This window comes from Oxyura jamaicensis, chromosome 8 (assembly GCF_011077185.1).
Source record: "Oxyura jamaicensis isolate SHBP4307 breed ruddy duck chromosome 8, BPBGC_Ojam_1.0, whole genome shotgun sequence".
Taxonomy (NCBI): Eukaryota; Metazoa; Chordata; class Aves; order Anseriformes; family Anatidae; genus Oxyura; species Oxyura jamaicensis.
In genome coordinates this window covers 6,950,217-6,970,681 of record NC_048900.1, presented here as the reverse complement: position 1 = coordinate 6,970,681, position 20,465 = coordinate 6,950,217, and the positions used below count along the sequence as shown (strand labels likewise).

Genomic DNA, 20,465 nt, shown 5'->3' with positions numbered 1-20,465 from the left:
GGAAACATCATTGTATCACTGTGACTAGGTTAATGATGCAAGGTAAAAATTGAAATACCTTGTAAACTGTATCACAAACACTATAACTAGATCAGGGAATACAAGATTGAACAGCTAAATATAGTATTAAACTATCTGATTAAGTATATTATTACTTTATTCACAACTCTGTATGTGGTTAATACTGTAAGAGAAAAATACTGTGCCCCAGATGACTTGTGTGACACAAGTGTAATCAATCCCTTGGCTGTGTTGATTCCACAAGTGCAGGATTCCACTATAAAGGGAATGGGACTGTTTTTCGAATGAAAGCAGGAGACTAACCGTAGTCTTGTAATCAATGTCATCCATTGACCTAAAGAAATCCAGGCTTTTTGCTCCTGAGAGTTTTCCTTGATCTGAACTGTGTGTGCTCAGAGTGTCCAGAATCTCTCCAAGCAAATCCATTTCTCCTTGATGCTGTGAAGTTACTCCAGTTTCACCAGAATCATCACTATCATAAAAATAAGCAGAAGCTTCCTCACTGTCTTCTGATGATAACCTGAAGACAAAAACTTTTGCATCAGATGGGAACATAAAAGCAATTTTATTACAGATACTTCTGGAAGTAAGTAGCAGAATACATTTGAAGACTTAAAAATGAACCCCACTTTTCTTTTTGCTCAACAATTTTACCTAAAGGTATATGTACAGTACCTTAGCAGATGTAGTAGTAGCTATTAGCTAATATTCCTGCTTCTTTGCTCTTCCCCATCCACTACAACTACTATTTCAAGTCACCCTTAATACGACTTCCCATATCTTCCCTCCAAATTTTAGTCATTCCAAACGTGGCTCCTCTTTTCCCTTGTCTACACCCTCTGTTTAGGTCAGTATTTATAGAACTTTCCAGTAGACCTAGCCATATATTTTTTTTCTCATACTGCAACTCTTCCTCTGTCACATGAGCAGATTTACCCGAGTACTGCCTATCTACAAAGAGAATGGATGCTTTTGTCTCATATCATTTTTTCTTTCACTCATTGCAATAATCTTACCTCTGGCCCCCACACAACAGTCTATCTATATCTGATCAGAATACTACTATAAAGTCTGTTTCAATATCTCACTGTTTTGATCATATCCTTTGAACTCTTCTGTAGCTCCCATTTTCCTTCTGCATCAGGCTGCTTGATTTTGCTTTCAATGGCCTTCGTGCTTTGTAGCCATATATTCATTATCAAATATCATCTTCTGAATTCAGAAAATGCCTCAACAGAAGTTAAGTCTCAATTTCAGATTTTCTTATAATCCACACATAGTAAGACCTTCACATAAAATTCACAAGGCAATCATTCTTTTTAAGACCCTTGAGAAAACTTTCCATTGTGATGACCACAACAGCAGACTAATGACCAGATTAGCTGAGGTCACTGCCCACTGTGTTGATGAATATTATTTCATTGCTTCTTTGTGTATGTAGCTTATCATTTTATCTCGAGTCTGTGAAGACTGAAGATTAAATCAAACTCTCCTAGCCACTAAAAGTAATTAAAACACATAATAGCCTGTTCTGCTTTTAAAAGAGGATTTAATCCTACACTACTTGACATCTTACAGATCCAGAATCAAGCTAGCAGCCTGGACAGGAGAAAGATTTGTCACTTGAACTCAAGTTTGCTAAATAATGCTAGTTATTTGCCCTTTCTCTCATACATATACATATATTCTAACAGACTTCTTACTTGCTTGTTCTCTCCATTTCATCATCATCATCTTCATCCAAGGCAAAATCCTGGTTACTGAGACGCTGGTTGAAACGTGTCTGGAGGATAGAAAACTCACGTTATTCTTTGGTTTTGTTTTGTTTTTAAAAAAATCCAACCAACAAACAAAAAAGTACAACAACAACAACAACCTATTTCAACATTAATTATTTGGAATCTAGCTGCTACTATACTCATTAAGACTTTCTGAACACCTGATGAGGAAAGCCACATATCGATCAAGTCTTCTAAAGGTTGTTAGAAAAGGACACAAAATCCTCAAGCATCACCAATTAGGGCCAGAAAACCATTTTTCCTCATGGCCTATAGAGTGCATTATTATTTATGCAAAGCCTTGATTAGCAGAAGGCTGGCTATATGAGGTAAAGCATCACTCACGTCTACTGCCTACCCTTTCCTGCAATGACAAAACACTATGTTTTACTATTTTCTGATAGAAATATTTGCAAAGTTCTGAGGTTAATGTGGTCTACTGAACACAGTATGGATTTCTGAAGTAGTAAATACAAAGCCTGGAGTCTCTTTACATAGCTGTATTTATATTAGGCTGTTAAACAGAAGGGCACAGTAAATAGTATGCCAGCTTGAAAACTGTGCACTAAGAATGCCTTTGTGCAGGATAATTTACTGTAAATTACAGTTAACTCAACATTAGCATACATTCAGAGCTTCCCAAGGGAGCTTGCATCGAGACTCTTTTTCAAGTATAGTAAAAGTCTTCAGCCTGGTTTTGTTTGCTAAATAACAATTTGATCGAACAGGTTAGTGAGTACTCATTGTGACAGCATGTGAATTTGCAGCACACCAACTGCTCTGCCTCAACCAGAACACTTAAGTCAGGAATTTTAGCCATTTATGCTTCACTAACGACTGTCTCAAGGTCTGTGCATCTCTTACACTTGTTTTGTATCAACAACACCCCACCCAAAAACAAAATAAAAAAAATATTAATTAAACAACAACAACAACAAAAAACTATAGATGCAATTAATCCACATAAGTGACTCTGAGCCTTGGAAAACTGGCTGTAGTTTAAAGACATGTGGATAGAATTTGTGCAAAGGGAAAACAGCTTCAGCTAACTTTAAAGAAAATCATATGTAAATATAAAGTGTTACTGCCCGCATCTCATCATGCAGTTCACCAAATGCTCAAGCCTACAACAAGCCCCTGATGGGGGAGAAATATGACCTTAACTTCAGACTACAAGGAGCTTCGAAATCTCCTATTGTGAGGATTTCAATATGCCACCTGTTACAGATGTTGTCAGTGCTCTACATGTACCAGGACACACACTGACACTTTTTCCCCATTACTATCAGGAATGTCCCAATATGCATTCTTTATAGGTTGACACGTTATTCAACAAGAGAGGTTTTAATTAAAGCACCAAGTTTTGATAACACTTTCTATATCTTTTGTTGACAAAGATGAAACATGGTTCTTAATGTGTTAAACCAAATAAAAACTGCTAAAAAAAAAACAAAAACAAAAACAGAAAGCAAGAGAATAATTACAGTATTAAAAACTAGGAAAAAAATAAGTAAGCTTCATACTAAACAAAAGTTATAGGGTAGAACACAGAAACAAATATACTATTGATACTTCTCATGTATTTTAGATAGAAATACCTTTTAGAACATACTTTCTGCATTGGCTGATCTTAGTGGAGTAGACAAATAGAACCCGAATGGAATTGGAGTAGTTTGGACCAATTTATGATGCACTATTCATTGAATATAAAACTAGAACAGTTTAGGAAATATTACAGACAAATGAAGTAAAACAACTTTGAATAAATGTGTCATCACAAGATATGACTTACTTGACACATAACAAAATAATATTTTGTAATTTGTTAGTACCAAACAAGAATAACTTTTAACCTTTGAATAGAAATGATTTGACTATGATTACTTAATTGCAAAGAATCAACTTATGTAATAAACATTTAGAAACGTTTAATGGAATCAAGCACCAAAAACACAGAACTTAAATCCCAGGTGCAAGTAACAGTACAAATCATAAAACCATAACATTATGAAAAGAACAAACGACACTGACACACTGACCAGAACGACTCAAACACACTGACCCAATTATTAGGAAACTCTTAGTGAATATAATACGGGTATATTAAATACAACATAAACTGGCAAGAAGAAAATAAATTATTAGAAGATGGCTCACTGGCCATTTTGGTGGCTACACCTCTCAGGCCAGGGTAGTTATCTGGTGATCAGACCACACCAAGATAAGTAAAAGCATTTTAGCTATTCCTTTCAGTAGCTGTAGTCACATTAAATTTCCTTTGCAAAGTCAAGCACTTTCCCAGTTTTGTGAGTTCTTTGGGTGATTCCCATCATATTGTAATCAATCACACCACTGCATGTAACTAAAGGGAAGGTTAACTGTTTTGCCTTAATTGATACTATTAATCGGTTATCTTAGTGACTACTGCACCAGGGCAGTATTTAAATTTTAGTATTTGTCTTCGCTGGGCAATTAAAATACTTTATTTCTATAAGACTGGTAATTCACTCCCTCCTCTGGAAAATTCTGACAGACGCGACATTCATTTACATTAAAGCTCTAATCCTGACTGACTCTTGGAGGGCAAAACTCTCTCACTTTCTTGGAATATGCCTCTGAATTAGATGCTGCCATCACTTTTACTTCTATTAATGTAAAGACAAGACTTTGCAGGACAGAAGGTTCTTTAAGAATATGGAGAAATTTCAGAAAACAAAAACAAAAGAGATGCTTGTTTAGCCGCAGATGGGTTAACACTGTCAATGGAATAAATTTGCACAAGGTAACTCCATGATTTTTTAACATTGATAAATAACGTTTCAAAGAGCATAGACAGAAAATTGGGTTTGTGAGAAACAGAAACTGAGTAAAATTAAAGTCAGTTAACACCACAGGCATATCAGTTACCTATATTTGGCCCCTTGGAGCATCTACAGACAGTATTATGCAAGCATGTTAGTGAAAGCAAGAATAACTTCATACAAAGGAGTATGACTTAGCACATGTCATTAAAAAAAAAAAACACCACAAAGCTTCTAGTTGCTGATGGTCAGAATGTCTTCTCTTTGAGAAACTATTTTTGCTACCAACTTAGATGTTTAGGGATGCAAAATTTCACAAGACAAATTTCAAGAACTAAATCAAATAAAATGGGATTTTTACACACAAAAAAAGGGGGGGGGGGGGGGGGGGGGGTGGAGGAAAAAATATGGCGGGAAATAACATTCTCCAGAGTTTACAGCTCGGCAAGTTAGGCACTGAGACAACAAGCAACACATGTTTTTGAATAGGTGACTTTCCTCTAGGAGCTGTAATAAAAATGACTGCAAGAGACGGGTATGTCCAGACTACTTTGCAAAGAAGGAAAAACAAAGAAAGAAACTCTTAATAAATTGCAAAAGGAGAACCATAAATCTTTTTCAATGCTCCACCAAGCAAAGTGACATAGTACGTGCACCTGCAAAAGCCGTCAAAGTCATTTAAGAAGTCCTTCCATTACTGACGTATCCTGCTGTTTGCAGTTATTTAAGCTTTTAATTTCTGTTTTTTTTTTTTTTTTTCTGCATTTTGAAGTGTATAACCTTCTTTTATACCATTTTATGAAAAAAGGACAGACTTCTGCCTCCTTCCTGATCAACATTCTAATAACAACCAGACCATTTATTACCGCTAGAAACGATATTGTAATACTCCTTTCTTGTTGCACCAGAACTTTATAAAGTCTTAATAGACTGCTGTCATGTTTTTTTTTTTGTTTGTTTTTGTTTTTGTTTTTTTTTCCTACAAACTAAAGCAACAAACTTCTTAAAAACTACTGAACTGTTTTGCTTCTTTCAACTAGTCTGGCTTATGTAACATATCCAATAATTAATATATCTATATCAAAACATTACCAGGGATTCAACTTCAGGCATTTAGTATTTTTCTTATCTTCAGGCACGCTGCACCACGAGAATCCATCTCTCATCTTGCTCAGAATACTGAAGAGTTCAACATATTTACCAAACAGTGAGCTTATGCTCAGCACATGCCACTGTGGAACCACTGTTTTACGCTGCTGCGTAAAACACAGAAGACGAACAACCACAGTCTGAGCAAGGATGTGTTCAGACATCCCAGCTCCCCAGAGTGTGAGGGTTCTTGTTGGTACTGTTTCGCTTTGGAAGTGACACTCATATGTTCTGGGGGAGTTGTATGGCTGCAGCTGATAAGCTCGTGACTTACTGCATTGTTACTGCAATCTTCTGTTTTCCACTTGTTGCAGGCAAACTGCCTTGAATCCTGAATGTTATTTCAGTAATAAAGGTGATGCATTTCACTGAGGACTTATATCTGTCCTATTTGGTTTCTGCCTGACTTTAAAATCTTTCTGCAACTGATCTGTGAAAGTCGTGGCAAATTCTGATCACTGAAACCAAGAAAAAAAAAAAAAAAAAGCTGCTGACAGTATAAATATGGGTAGAACCAAACAAAGTAAGAGTAAGTCCTGAAACTGCTCTTTTCTGCTTATTGGTAGCCTCACAAAACGTACTTCTTTGGCATAAAAATACAGACAAAATACATGAATACAAAAGGGTTTAAATGTAAGATGGTTACACTCTTGATTGGGCATGAAAGTCAATCTTTGAAATGTCAGCTTTTTGTTTAACACCAGACCTTTCAGAAGCATAACTTCCTGGAATGAGTGCTTATTGATCAGCAGTAAGGCAGGAAGTTTAATAAGGCTGCTGCCATTAATTGTCCTCAATGTGAGAAACAAATAATCTTTTGATAAATGGCAGCACATATATAATTTCACATTTACTGGCTACTCAATATATCAACACATATAGAGTTTCAAGTTAAGAAAAAAATCTGCTATGGTTTAAATATATGAAGTATTGCTTGCTCTTCCTTAACAATTTAAGGATAATTCATTCAGTGTGAGAAAAAAAATAAACACAAATCCACTATTACTTACGTTTTGGTATTTTGTTTCATCTATCCTCTGCAACACAATCACAGACGTAATTACAATTTCACCTCCAGCAGGGAGGCAAAAGATCTCAGAGTGTCAAACTTTCTAGTTAAACACAACCCACTGCCTTTCCTTCCGGTTAAGGACTGAGAACTAAAGCAATGGATAATGAGATCACAGGAAAAGCACTTCACCTAACACTCCACAAGAGCCAAGACTGATGGGGGATAGAGAGGAAGAACAGAGATAAAACAGAAGTACAGTTACCGAACTTTCTCTTCTTCAATGTCTTTCCTTTTTCAAGGATATGGCACAAACAAAACAACTTCCATCCTTCCTAGTACAGAAGCCTTCCCTGCTTTAACAAATTCAGATCTACACGATGCTTTTGAAAGAGCCCGGAGTAGTTGGAAATATGCACAACTATATGCCATGAGACAAAAGCATCATTGATTCTGAGATCCTGATAACTAAAATGATGCAGAAAAATAAATCCACAAAGTAGGTCCCCAATGAGAAATAAATCCTCTTCTGTGGCAATGAAGAGCCTACAAGAGCATGAGATCCCCCAAATCTGTTTAAAGACACAGTCAACCAGAAATTTATAGATATATATATATGGGTTACATACTCTTACATACTGAAGTTACAAGTAAGCTGTGACATAATAGAGACCTCCACTGCTTCTATAAAGTTAAATGAAACATTAATATCAGTGCTGAGGTAGGATTTGTTATAGGAGTGATAAATCTGTTGAGGTACCTAGTCGTGGAAAGCACATTCTAATTCCTTCTGTTCTGAATTAGCGTGATGAAAAATTAACAAACTAAACCTTCTACATTTATACTCCTGAACACAGAAGATACTAGAGGATACTGTAATGCTGCTTTTGATTTTTATGGATTAATCATGCTTCTGCTCATATTTTTTTTCAGAAATAGTTCCTTTTTCCCCAAAACAACAAATAAAATTTCATTTTCTCTGAAGAATCACATTGCTCAGGAAGCCTGCACCATCTCCTACCCCTCGGAAACAGACTGAGGTCCCACGCTGCCCAAAGCTAGGTCTCACTCCCAAGTAGCCAGCTCGGTCTCATTCTTCTCCATGGCACAGTGACTATTCTTAGTAAAAATTGTCATTTTCAGCTGACATGCTGTGGCATCATGCCACGCAGCATCCTTGTTGTGGAGAGTGCAGCATCCAAAGGCTGCCTGGCTTTCCTTTTATTGGTGACAAGCAGAAGCATTAGTCCTTTAAAACATGACATCTGAGATTTCCAGTGTAAGAAGATGAAGATAAGAGGAGCACAAAAAGAAAGGAAAAACTGATCGATGTCCACATGCACAAAGGCATGTGGGAGGCAGGAAAGGGAGCATGTTTCTGAGGTAACACGCAAGTCCAGAGACCGGGATGCATCTTGGGAGCACTGAGCGACTTCAGTGATTCAGAAGAGTTGTAAACCCAGCTTACAAGGCTGGGATATGCTATCTATTTGATACCATTACTAAGCAGGTTAAAAACAAGATTACTGGTTAAATCAGTATTTCCATTAAAATGTGCATCGTAAGCTTGCACCAGCAGAAGTATCACATGGCAAGGTCCCTGCTGGAATTGCTGATGACAGATCATGTGTGACTTCACTGAAAGGAAGAACTATCAAAACAGAAACATGTTAAATGAACAATAAAAGTGACTGTAGGTAAAATGTAGGAAGCAGACGTGATCATAAACACAAACATATATCTTTGAACTTCAAAATTTAATCAGAAGACCAAATATCACAAAATTAATAGAAGGTAAAACCTGAGCAGTGCTGAACTCTGCCTGTCCATCAAAGCCACAGACGAGCCTATGGAAGGAAGCTCTGTATGAAGCATGACGACAGACTAATCACATTTGCGAAGAAAAAGTGATTGTGCCTTAGGAACAGAAAGATTGCCCCTAAATAAATTTCTGTCCAAGACTCACAGCCAGAGGAATTGGGCAGTGAAGAGGAGTCCCTCTACCTGGTTCGATGCCACTAGGGGTTTGACAGAAGGCCTTTCTCTACAAGGCACCTGGGAACACGGATGGGACTCAGGTATGTGTACTCTTCACTAATTTCAGATACTTTATTGACAAATGAGACAATAAGCATCGGGAAAGGGCAGCATTGGTATTCAATCCAGATGCTAGGTGGGCTGAAATGCCCTTTGGTCATGCCTCTGTCTTTCTACTTACTGTGGAAAAAGCATTGCTACTAACTTTGGCATTTCAGTGTCTAAAATTAGATGGGTTTAATCTGAACTTTCATATTCAGGGACACTGAGATCCCTGCAGGAAAGGCTCTTTCTGTTTCTTCCACTTCTTCCTCTTTTTGCCCCCAGGGCAAACTTTATTTTTTAATTGAACTTCTTTATTCTTTTTTTTTTTTCTCTTCCTACTCAGTTAGACGATTAGAGAGAGAAAGAAAAGGTTAGGGAACAGACAGTACGAGAGCTGAAGCTTTAGACATGAGGTTGTGCTCTCCAAACTTTGAGGCCAGAAGGCAAAAGCAATATGGAAGGGACACAGGTGGATTGACCCTTTGGTTTCCTGCTTTTTTAGGTGGAGCCAGAACGCTACCCATGATTGCTCTTCAGGAATATAAAAGGAACACAGCAAACTAAGCAGAAGATAGCACTGGTACACTAAGATGTTAATAAATTCTCCTGTTTGTGAAGCAGCCTTTTTCTGTCAGACCCTCTCGCTTGTAGAAGAAAGGCCCTCAGAAAGGCTGCCCTTCTGTTAAAGAACTAAAATCTAATAACGAGATCTAATAACCAGAAAAAGCATCTGCAAACTTTTTGATTGTCTAAATATCTCTCTTGGATAGATCATAGGTAGATGTGCTGGTGATTTTGCCCTGAAAAAAGCAAGTGTTGCATTAAATACCACAAAAAAATCCAGACCAATTTCCTGACCATTACCCTATCTTTCCACACTTCTTTAAAAGAACAAAAAAAAAGAAAGAAAGAAAAAAAAAGGAATCGGTAATTAGTGAAGAGATATCTCTGGTGATGCTTATTGCAAAACTTGAAGAAGGACAGGCAAGGTTTACTTCACTTTACAGGTGTAAAATGAATGGCAGGATCCTGCCAGAGACTCGCAATACTCCTTCACTTAAACCCATGGAGAGATTGTGGCAGAGAATAGGAAAAAACTCATACCAACAAAAACACCAAAATACACTTTACAAAGCTCTATTGCTTCTTTTTTGTTTAAATGTGCTCACTGACTAAATGAAAATCAGTCACTGTCACTGCTCAGAGGCACTATCTACTGTCATCTTGCGAGGGGGAAGCTTTGAGCAACACGGTAATTATAGCTCTACTTGGCAGGGTGCATTCCTGAAAATAAAATTATGCACGATACATGAAAGCACCTAAATAGTTAGGTTACATTAAATCCTGCTAATCTTCTAGTTAATAAAAAAAAAAAAAAAAAAAGTAATAATAATGTGAGGAGGTAGTGCTTGATTTCTAAATGGTCTGCTGTCATAAAAAGCAAGGCTTATACATGGCAGAGGATACATGTATGCATGCACTACCGAGTAAAGGTGTTAGAGCCACGAGAGGGCACTCTCGTAATCTACAATTTGAATTTTTGCTGCCTAGGTTTTTCATTTTTAATTAAAAGGAAATCTGGCTGTTTTGCAGAATGAAGAGATCTCACTTGACACACCAAGACAAAAGATTTTTCTCCAACTTAAAGGAAGCTATGATATTTACAGTATTTTCAAATTATATAATATTGGCTGAAGAAACAGAACGTACCGATCAACTGAAGCTTACTTCAAATCTATATTTCACATATACAAAATGTATTTTACATTAAAACTAGCTGTTCCTATTTATGAAATCTGTCAATTTGTAGAATTGTAGTGAATGAGAGCTAAAGATACCTCCAGCTATGTAACCAGTATTTTCTATGGACTCTAGGTATAAATATGATCTCAAGCACATTGTCTGAATCCAAATATAGATACAGGTCCTTAACCAGAGCTATTATATTTCTGAAATTATTGTGGGTTTCTGTATGTTTTTTCCCCCCCATTGTTTTTCTCACTTTCTTAAAGGGGTTCAGTCTCCTGATATAAAATATGTATATTCAGTACTGCATTATCACGAGCATTTTCTCTCCTCTTTTATGTTCGTGGAAAAAAAATACCTTCAGAATAGCTCACTCTCGCTATCTTTTTTCAGGTTAGGAGGTAATCAGTTACTTGAGACCCTCTGTAGCAAATGATTATGTCACTTATTTTGCTGGCCATTGCAGGGGTATTGATAAATGTGGCACTCCTGAAGGTAAGGTTATTCTGAAAACATCTTCCTCCCTGACACTTGCTCTCTTTGTTGAAGAGAAGCCAAGTATACCTACTGCAAGCAGAACTACATACTTTGTAGTTAATGACATACTACAATAAAACAGAGAGCTATATTTGTGTGGGTTTGTTTGTTTGTTTAAGAAAGGCAATTCTGTTCAGGAATACTAAGGAAAAAGTTCAGACAAACTTGTCTTTTATTACTTTATGCAAAAGTGTTTTTAAAACCTTTTTAGACACTATATTTAAATCCTGCAGAGTCATGGAAAGTAGCTCACTTGGCTTCTGCAATATACAAGTATTTAAAGTAGCAGTGACACACAGAGATTCCTGGTAAATCCACACTTCAAATCCAAATGCCCAAGTTTCCACTACATCTTCAGACTACTGCATGCCTAAAGGTACAGGTATTACATACCTTTCCTTAGAGACAAGGGAGCATTGCTAACTTAGTCATTATAAAATGAACTCGTACTTGTTACTTGGAATTCTGCAAATCTGCAAGGATATTTTATTAGCCACTAAATACATTAGTACTATTTACATCCCTAAATGCTCCGTTTTTAATAAGCTACCCTATCACCTGATGTAACAGTAAAATTACAAAGATCTTATTCATGAAATCAAACATCTTCCTGGCATTCTAACCAGGTTCATAATAGACACATTCTCTTTTCAATTATTTATTTTGTGCAATTTTGTAGAGCTCCTGCTGCATTTAGGTCCTTGTCTACCTAGAAATCATTACCTGGGTGTATGTAACAAAACAGAATTAAAATGAATTATGCAAAAACTGAATGTTCAGTAGTCTAAAACATGCACTACCATACCTCTCTCATCAATAGTTAAAGGAACTCAGCAATATTGTTAGCAAGATACTGCAAAAAAGAGTTGAAGCAACCTCGCGCTTGCATTAATTTTTATTTCAAAAATGTATAGCTGGTAATTTCTTATATATCATATCCTCTCTATCTAATTAAAGTAGAAGATAAAATATATCAGACTTGTTATTAGATCTAGACATGAAACAGTTAACAGCAGTGCACATGCCAAGGTTTTAATAAGGCTTAACAATAAAAAGCTTCAATCCTCCACTTTCACTAGATTTTGTTGTTGTGGTTTTCCCTTGCTTAGGGCAATCCATCTGTTAATGTTGACTTGCAATATAGTTAAGCTCACACACATATAAAAAACCTAGAACAGCTAACCTAAGCAAGAGTAAGCTCAAATGAATATTACAGAGATAGAACAATTCATCTTAGGTAAAGATTAATTGTGTGTATGTGTGCACACAGGCACATGAGTGTGCTCATGTTATTTTTACTTTTTTTTTTTTTTTTTTTTTTTTAGGAAAGATTTTCAAAACACAAATTATAGGGGGGCAAGCTGACCACTACAGTTTGCAATAATACATTGAATTCTTTATTCTCCAATTAGATTTTGACAGCTATTTTACATGCTATGATTTGTTTTGATTTACTGTTTTGTTTTGTTTTTTAAAGTCTATTGCCGATCTGGCAAAAGAAAATATAATAAAACCACTGTGACAGAAGTGATAAAGCTTAGTAAATATTCATTGTTAAAAACCGCTCTGCACTGTGACCAGTGCTGGTATTCTCCCTGGGCCAAACTGGCCTTGTTTTCAATAAAACCAGAGAAGTATCCTTTCCCTTGAGCCCTGTTAGGCTGCGGCTGCAGTTGGAACTGTCATCTTCACACAAAAGCAAAGGGGCTGGGTTTTACAAACGCAAAGCCTAATTGGGAGATCTTCATGGCTGTACCCTTGACATTTATTAAAGCCTCATCAACAAAACAGGAAATAACCGTACTAATTAGCAGACCCACATACAAACTACTATTTATTGGGGTAAAAGCAGATTCACTTTCTATTGTAAAGCAAACATCCCCAGCCTCCAAAATCCCACTATAAACCAACCTTTAAAATGGTCTTTTAGAGTGAAGGAAACTTTTGTATCATACACAATGTTTCAAATAAACTACATTTTACAGTATCTCAGATAACTATTAGTTGGTATTTGTTTCCAAGCACTGGAGAATGAATAGCTCAACGTATGCATCTAACATGACACAAAATGTAGTAACAAATGCTTTATATTTACAAATTTTAAGATAATATGGAAGAGAGAGAAAGTGCAGAGGTGCCTCTAGATTGGAACAAGATTATTAAAAAGCACTCTTTTGTTTGTCGTTTGTTTAGGTTTTGAGGGGATATTCAAAAACATTGATGTTGCAATTTAAGCAATACTCAGTCCCTATTTTAGATATCTATCAAAGTGCATGAACTGCCAGGTTAGCACTACTACTGCTACTGACACTCAAGGGTACCTTTTTAGAAATCTGGTGGGAAAGGTTCATCTGCAGCAAGAGACAGTTAAAGAAAAAATATTAGATCTTAGAATAGTAGCAAACAATGAGATTCACTTGTTTTATGCTATAGATTCAGAACTAAATCAAACAGTCTCTCTTATGCACTCGTGAATACCTAAGTATATTTTATTTGGGCGTAAAGTTTAAAATCAGCACCTAACTATAAAAGAAATTGCATCTATTTTATCTTATTCAAACATTTAAAGGGAAAAAATACATAAGAGAAGCAACAGCGGACTTATTTGGCAGAAATCTTTGCTTTGTTTGCTGTTGGGAGGAGGAAAACAGTGTAAATGAGAGGGGAAGGCAATGGTGTAAGATTAGAGTTACTGGGAGAGACCACCCTGCTCCTTCCCCCAGCCTGGGCTCAGGTGGCATCTGGGAAGAGGGCTTAGAAGACCTGGGACATGCTGGATGCAGCATGGCTAGATTGTGGGCCATTGGTTACACTGCTTTGGCTGTAAACAAACCCTATCTATGTACATACCTGTACGTCCGTGCATACATACATGCATGTGTAACATGTGTAAATGCATACAGGACTATGGAATGATACACACTCTTTCTGTCTTGTGTTCAAAATGATGGATACAAACAGTAAGAATAATATTGAGGGATTTAGCACTATACAAACAAGCATACAGAAGTTTAATTGTTGTGCCAGAACAAGCCTTCAAGAGAATTTCTAAATTGCATGGAGGTAAATCATATTCATTTGTATCCCTAGACTCCTGTACTTAGCAGCAGGCAGGACTACTACCATACTAGTAAATTACTGCAGAGTTCCTTAATAAAAGCAGCCTACAGAAATTCACTGGCTGTAAGAATACATTTGTGTTACATGTTTACACAGATACATACAATTGTAGATCGACCTACACTAATCTGCATATTTTGGTGTGGTGTGCTATATATTAAAATAAGTTATCAATTAGAAGTAATATTTTAAGAACCCATTCCTGTTATTAACATGACAGTTCTAGAGTCATACATGTAGCAAAGGATATCTTCTGTTCTGATACTCAGTGAAGAAAACGTGCTGTACAGAAGTTCCTGAAAGAACGGAGGCACCACAGTTGCCTATACATGAAAATACACTGCAAGCACATAGCTTAACACTTTATCACTGGCTTTAAAGGGATCATGAAAACATGTACAAGCTAAACACTGCCTAAATAATTAAAGCAGAAAATCCTTTTGTTATTTATAATACTACAAAAAATAATGACTTAACCCTAATGTACAATTTCAACATTATTTAGCGATGATCTGTATCAATTCTACACTACATTTCAAAATCTTTAGGGATAAAAGTGAACTAATTCAAAACTAGACTGATTACATGCACAAATCAGTGTTATCATTGCACTCTCTAAAGTTAAAAAAGTGTTTCTACATCAGCTGGATTGCATTTCTATATTTTGTATCTGATGAAAATATATGCAGTAAAAATCCATATATAAAAATTCATAACATGCATTAAAAATATGTAATAACAATATAATAAAATCTATAATCACACATTAAAATACACACATACACAGGCATTTGTTGAGTAAAAAAGTATTACAAAACCTATTTTATAGATATCTTTGAGATAAAACTGTCAAAATGAATGCAGATATATTAAACACTTTCCGAAGTTGAAACATTACACCTGTTACTGCAATTCAAGACTAGAATAGATTAGAGAACAAAAGGGTAAGAGATTGGTGCTGTATTAACGAGATGACTTAAACTAGTAAGTCGTAACTATCTGAACAAGGCTAACAGCCACGCGACAGCCAAATCAATTTATTATAAATGCAATATTGATGAGTCCAGCTATAAGAGACTTATAAAAAAAAAAAAAAGCTTAACACAGATCTGTGAATAGAGCAGAAGGTATTTTTTTTTGTGAGAAGCCTTTACCAAAAACAGCATTTAAATCTAAATTAAATCTCAGATCTATACTCATAAATCTCTTGTTTATCCCCTCCTCTCAACAGGGATGAAGTATGAATAGCATTTTTTTCTACTTCTGAGCAGTATACTATGACAGAAGTATTGCTATAAACATAGCCTTTCAATCACACTACTTAAACACAGACAGTGAAATAATCTTAAACAGATTCACTGATGCATTACTATAGCTGGAAAAAAAAAAAATTACTCATAATCGTATGAATAAGGACAGAAGTTTCAGGAGCCTTACCTGTGCAAGTCTTCGTTTTTCTGAGTTTCCTCTTTTCTCACTATGCGATGTGTAGACTGGAGCACTCTGTACTGCACCAGTGCTGCCAGTTCCATACTCTTCCTCACTCTCCTATGCAACAAAACAGATTTAAATTTCTTTATTTATAATCATTATCTGCAAATGTACCCTTTATATTATGCATGCAGAAAGCATTCAAAATTATCTTGCCACAATCCATTACTGTCATGAAAATACCATCTGTAGTAAGAAAATCAAATTTAGCCTTTCAAGAAGCCAAATTATCAACATTGTCATTTACAAGATGAATTGTTCAAATGTCTAGGAAGTATTTTTGAAAGCTTTCTTAAAATAGCATAAAAATATTTTTTAAATGCTTCTTTCTTCCTAAAGAAAAATCTTGAGTGGAAACAAAATTTTCAGGAGATGCAGCTACAAAATGTGTAAAACACCTTTTCTAGTATTTCCGCAATGTTCCTTTTGCAAAACAAAACTATGTCTTCATTTTTTAACATTGCAATTGTTCACATACCTTACAAAACCAAACCAGACAACTACACCTTCTGAAATACATTGCACTGTAAGATTTCCATCTCAAATTCTCAGCTTGAAGCAAAGGCTTCAATTGTGATATCAAAGCAATCAACTTTATGAAAACATACATGCTGTTAATGTATCTTTGAAGACCTCTGTTGTTTTATGATAAAATATGCAAACAATAAAGAGATTATTCAGTGGATGCATAGAATGACAGATAGTTGCCAGAGGGCTCGTTATGAAAAATGTATTGTTGAACAAAGGGCTAAGCACATTTCAAAAGTCATTAAAAACACAAATCTCATGTGATTTGTAAAGTATAAGCTTCAAACATACACGAAGCAAGGTAAGAAAGTAAAAACACGTACCTTGTGTTTCAACTTACTCCTCACTTCTTTTATTCCTTGCCTTGCATGATTTTTTGCCTAGAAAATTAAAGAAGACTTAAGTAGCTCTGTAAGATATTGGCTGTAGTCATGGAACATGCTTTATGATACCATACTTCTTTTACTTCTTTTTTCTTTTTTTTTCACACCAGGTGCTATAAAAAGAAGGACAATAATCTACCACAAATTTCATACGTGCTTTGTCAGTATGTTTTATATATTCGTGCTTCATCAGTATATCTAAGGTGTTTTTTCAGTACATGCATGCCAATGTTGTGAAAACATATATGCTCAAAAAATCTCTGATATTACTGAAGATGAGATAAAAATGGCCTTTAACATCACTTCTGTATTTCAAGTGGTCCTTTAAATTTGAAAGGCTATTTTAGCAGCAAGGCATGTTGGAAAACTGTTAAGATTTTCAAGATGACTGCTACAGTGTTCCAGTCTGGCAACTTGCAGGGCAACATCAATCTTAAGAGAAATGAAGTGATTTCATATGCAGATGGAGATTTTGCCCAGTGTTGCTGAACAGAATAGTGCTTCTATTTAGGGGAAGAATTCTGTATGTATTAAAATAGTCAGCTAAGGATCACTGTTGCATAGAAAACAGAGCCAAGAATGCTCTTCAATAGATAAATGAATTATCAATACAGGATACCATGTACTTATTTGAAAAAAAGAAAGAATGAGGGAGGGAGAGAGGGAGATGGAGAGGAAAAACCAAAAAAGTATATATTGTGGTGAAGGGAACAAAAACAAACAAAAAACCCTTAGCCTAACAGAAGGGGTATTTTTCCTATATGAATATGGTTAATATAGCAAAGAGCTAGAAAAGTTTTCAAGGTTGCCTTGAAAATAGGACCTTTTAAAATATGGTTGGGGGCATAAATCCGTGGAAACCACCTATTTTTGTATGTTTTTCTGTACCTGGAAATTCAGAAAAATAAAATCATTTTCTTGATTCAAGAGGTCAGAGAGTCTTTTTGATCCTTAAATCATACATCTATAAGCTCAATAACAGCACGATGGGGTGCCATGTAGCAGATGCTAAACTGAGAGCCACTTTTAACTTTGCAGTTCACACTCGCTGCATTTGGATGCACTTAGGAGTGCTTTGTTCTAACACCAAGGGATGTTATCAATCGCATTATTTACTCAAAGCTACCAAACAGTTATGTAGCAACTATGAAATGCGTATTTTATTTCTCTAGTAGTAGGCTAGAGAAGGGAACAGTATGAGAAATTAAATGAGAATACTGTAAACAGACAGATCCTTTAAAAATTTACCAGTGTTCCTTAGCATAAACAGCGGTTCACTTAGAAGAATCTTGATTATCAAAGACAATTACCAAAATTGAGTGCTGGAAGATCATGTAACCACTGCCTAAGCTAATATAAACCAAATAATAATAATTTCCAAATAACGCGTTAATGAATAATTTCTTGAATTATAAATGAGTACATGAATATGAAGTATATTTAATTTATTTACCTGTTTTTCTCTTCATGACTGCTGTGTTTTTCAATTGATGTAAAATTAAAAATTCTCTTTGAAAAATTTACTTGAAGTATACTAGCTTAGACTGATTTTCTGATTTATTCAGGACTACTTATTATGCATCCAGCTATTGAAACAGTTGGAAAAGCAGAAATGAAGCTGAAAGTCTTTTCTCATATATCTAAAAATCTAACCTTAAAATATTTCCCATTTCATTTTAATCCCTTGCCTTTTTTTTTTTTTTTTTCTTTCCAACCACATAGTACCTTTTAATTCAACATGCTTTGTTGGTTAGGCAGAGGTATAAGCATTAAATCTAGATAAACATGAGTATTCTGATACAATTTTTAAAACAGGAAATGACAAAAAAGACTTCTGCATGCATTTTTGATGCTCTACCACCTCTTTACAGTAGAGCAGCAATTAGTGCCAAAGAGAAATTCCATCTATGTAAGATCTTCTGAATAGAGAAGATTCTCTGCATCATGTTAATACTATACATGTTATAACTACATACTGCAACACTATATTTATAATTAAATGTAAATTTACAAGATATTTTAGATTCTTGTTAACTTTGCAATGCATGTGTTGCTACCGGACCTTAGTGTAAAAGAGAATTTCTATTTTCAGAGTCCATATTTTGATCATGTTGTCAGCATGTTAGGATTAATTTACAGCCATGTATCAACTACCTAAATGATATTCAAATAAGCTTCCAGTGTGTATTATGATTGAAACAATAGCAGTGCATTGACACTTTGTAAACATCTATTGTTATGTACAAGCTATCTGGAAGACACTGAACCAATTCTAAACCCTAGTGCTCTATGAGAAAACGAATGAAGTTAAAAGCATTCTGCAGGCAGAAGTGTTTTTCTGCAAAACTTTTGTAAAATACTTAGGTTTTTCAGTGTTCAGGAAGAATCAGCGTTGGTAGGTAGTTATGACATTTTTATGTAATACTTATTTGACACAGATATCTTACAAATTTATATGCTGTTTTCACAGCTGGAGTGGCTTTGGTCATTGCTGTGTTGATCAGTGCACCACCTTTCTGCAATGTACAAAACATTGTATATTAGTAAGATTTATAACCTAAGTCAAAAGTTAAGACAACAGCAAAGGAAATCAACAGTGTGCCATAAAGAAATAACAATCTTAAATTGATAAGAATAACCACAGCTGTGTTTCCTCCACAACCTACTTTCTGCAGATACACAAGGGTTACAGTATGTCATTATCATAGCTGACACATTTATCAATGCATTCTAACAGAATGATGTATCTTCATTCTTCATTCACTGTTACCGTTTCAAAATCAATTCAGAAGGTCTGGCTATTTTTCATGTGCTCCTATCTTATATTATGTAACTCTGAAATACTTTGACCTGAAAGAAATAACTAATCACACAAGAATTCTGTTAATCTAAAATAATATATTTTACTAATCCTGCAGAATAACAAGGTTACACCAAGGGTCTTCTGCTAGTCAAACTATAAAAATCCATATTAACTATATTGCTGTTTACTAGAAGTGATAAACTTCATACCAAGTTGTGCTGTCACAACTAATTCACAGTTACGGAACCCAATATGATAGGGAATGCACTGAAACTCTTAACTTCTGTATGTTTACAGAAGTACCTTGTGTGTTTTGGCATTTGTTTTGAGGATGGGACTTTTCTTCCACCAAGAAAAAAAAAACTACACATAATTCTTGCATATACCAAAGATACGTTGTTTACTATAGAATATTCTTATACTTTCTCTGCAGATGAACAAACACTTACCATTACATACATGCATATAATGAAGATGACAAAGACTTAAAGAAAAGGCAGGTTATAGGGGTTTTTTTTGATTGTTTTCTTTTTCCTCAAGAATCAGTTACTTAACCAACAAAATATTTATACCTTCACTGTATGCATCCACTGCTGATAAGATCTTGAATTTCCTGAAATTAAAATGGAACATAAATCAAAATCAAACATACATTCAATATTTTAAAAGTTTCAACTCTCCTTACAATCTGCATTAAAAGTTCTGTTAGAGGATTATTCAGTAATTTGATTCTTCACAGATAGACATGATATTTAAAGATAAGAATATATATACACTAAGAAAAAAATGGTTCTCTCTTATTTAATGTTTTCTGTTTTATTCGTAAAAGTTTATCTCTTCACCACACACTTTATTATTATTATTTTTAACTCCAATTGAGGTACAAAGCAAAATTAAAAGTACAGTAACACAATGCTAAAAATTCTTAATATATACATATAATTCTTAATATATACAATATATACAAATTCTTAATATATACATTTTTGCTAACACAATGCTAAAAATTCTTAATAT

General features: G+C 35.1%; 1 protein-coding gene across 2 annotated transcripts in view; it reads right to left on the bottom strand.

Annotated features, from left to right (window-relative positions):
- Nucleotides 1-20,465, bottom strand: part of DENND1B (DENN domain containing 1B) — a 161,217-nt gene that overhangs the window by 8,383 nt on the left and 132,369 nt on the right. For both annotated transcript variants that reach the window (XM_035333579.1, XM_035333580.1), the window contains 6 exons: nucleotides 20,021-20,061; nucleotides 19,093-19,161; nucleotides 16,586-16,642; nucleotides 15,681-15,791; nucleotides 1,725-1,804; nucleotides 325-541 (listed from right to left, as the gene is read on the bottom strand). In XM_035333579.1, coding sequence (XP_035189470.1) covers nucleotides 325-541; nucleotides 1,725-1,804; nucleotides 15,681-15,791; nucleotides 16,586-16,642; nucleotides 19,093-19,161; nucleotides 20,021-20,061 — 575 coding nt within the window. The remainder of the gene's footprint in view (nucleotides 1-324; nucleotides 542-1,724; nucleotides 1,805-15,680; nucleotides 15,792-16,585; nucleotides 16,643-19,092; nucleotides 19,162-20,020; nucleotides 20,062-20,465) is intronic.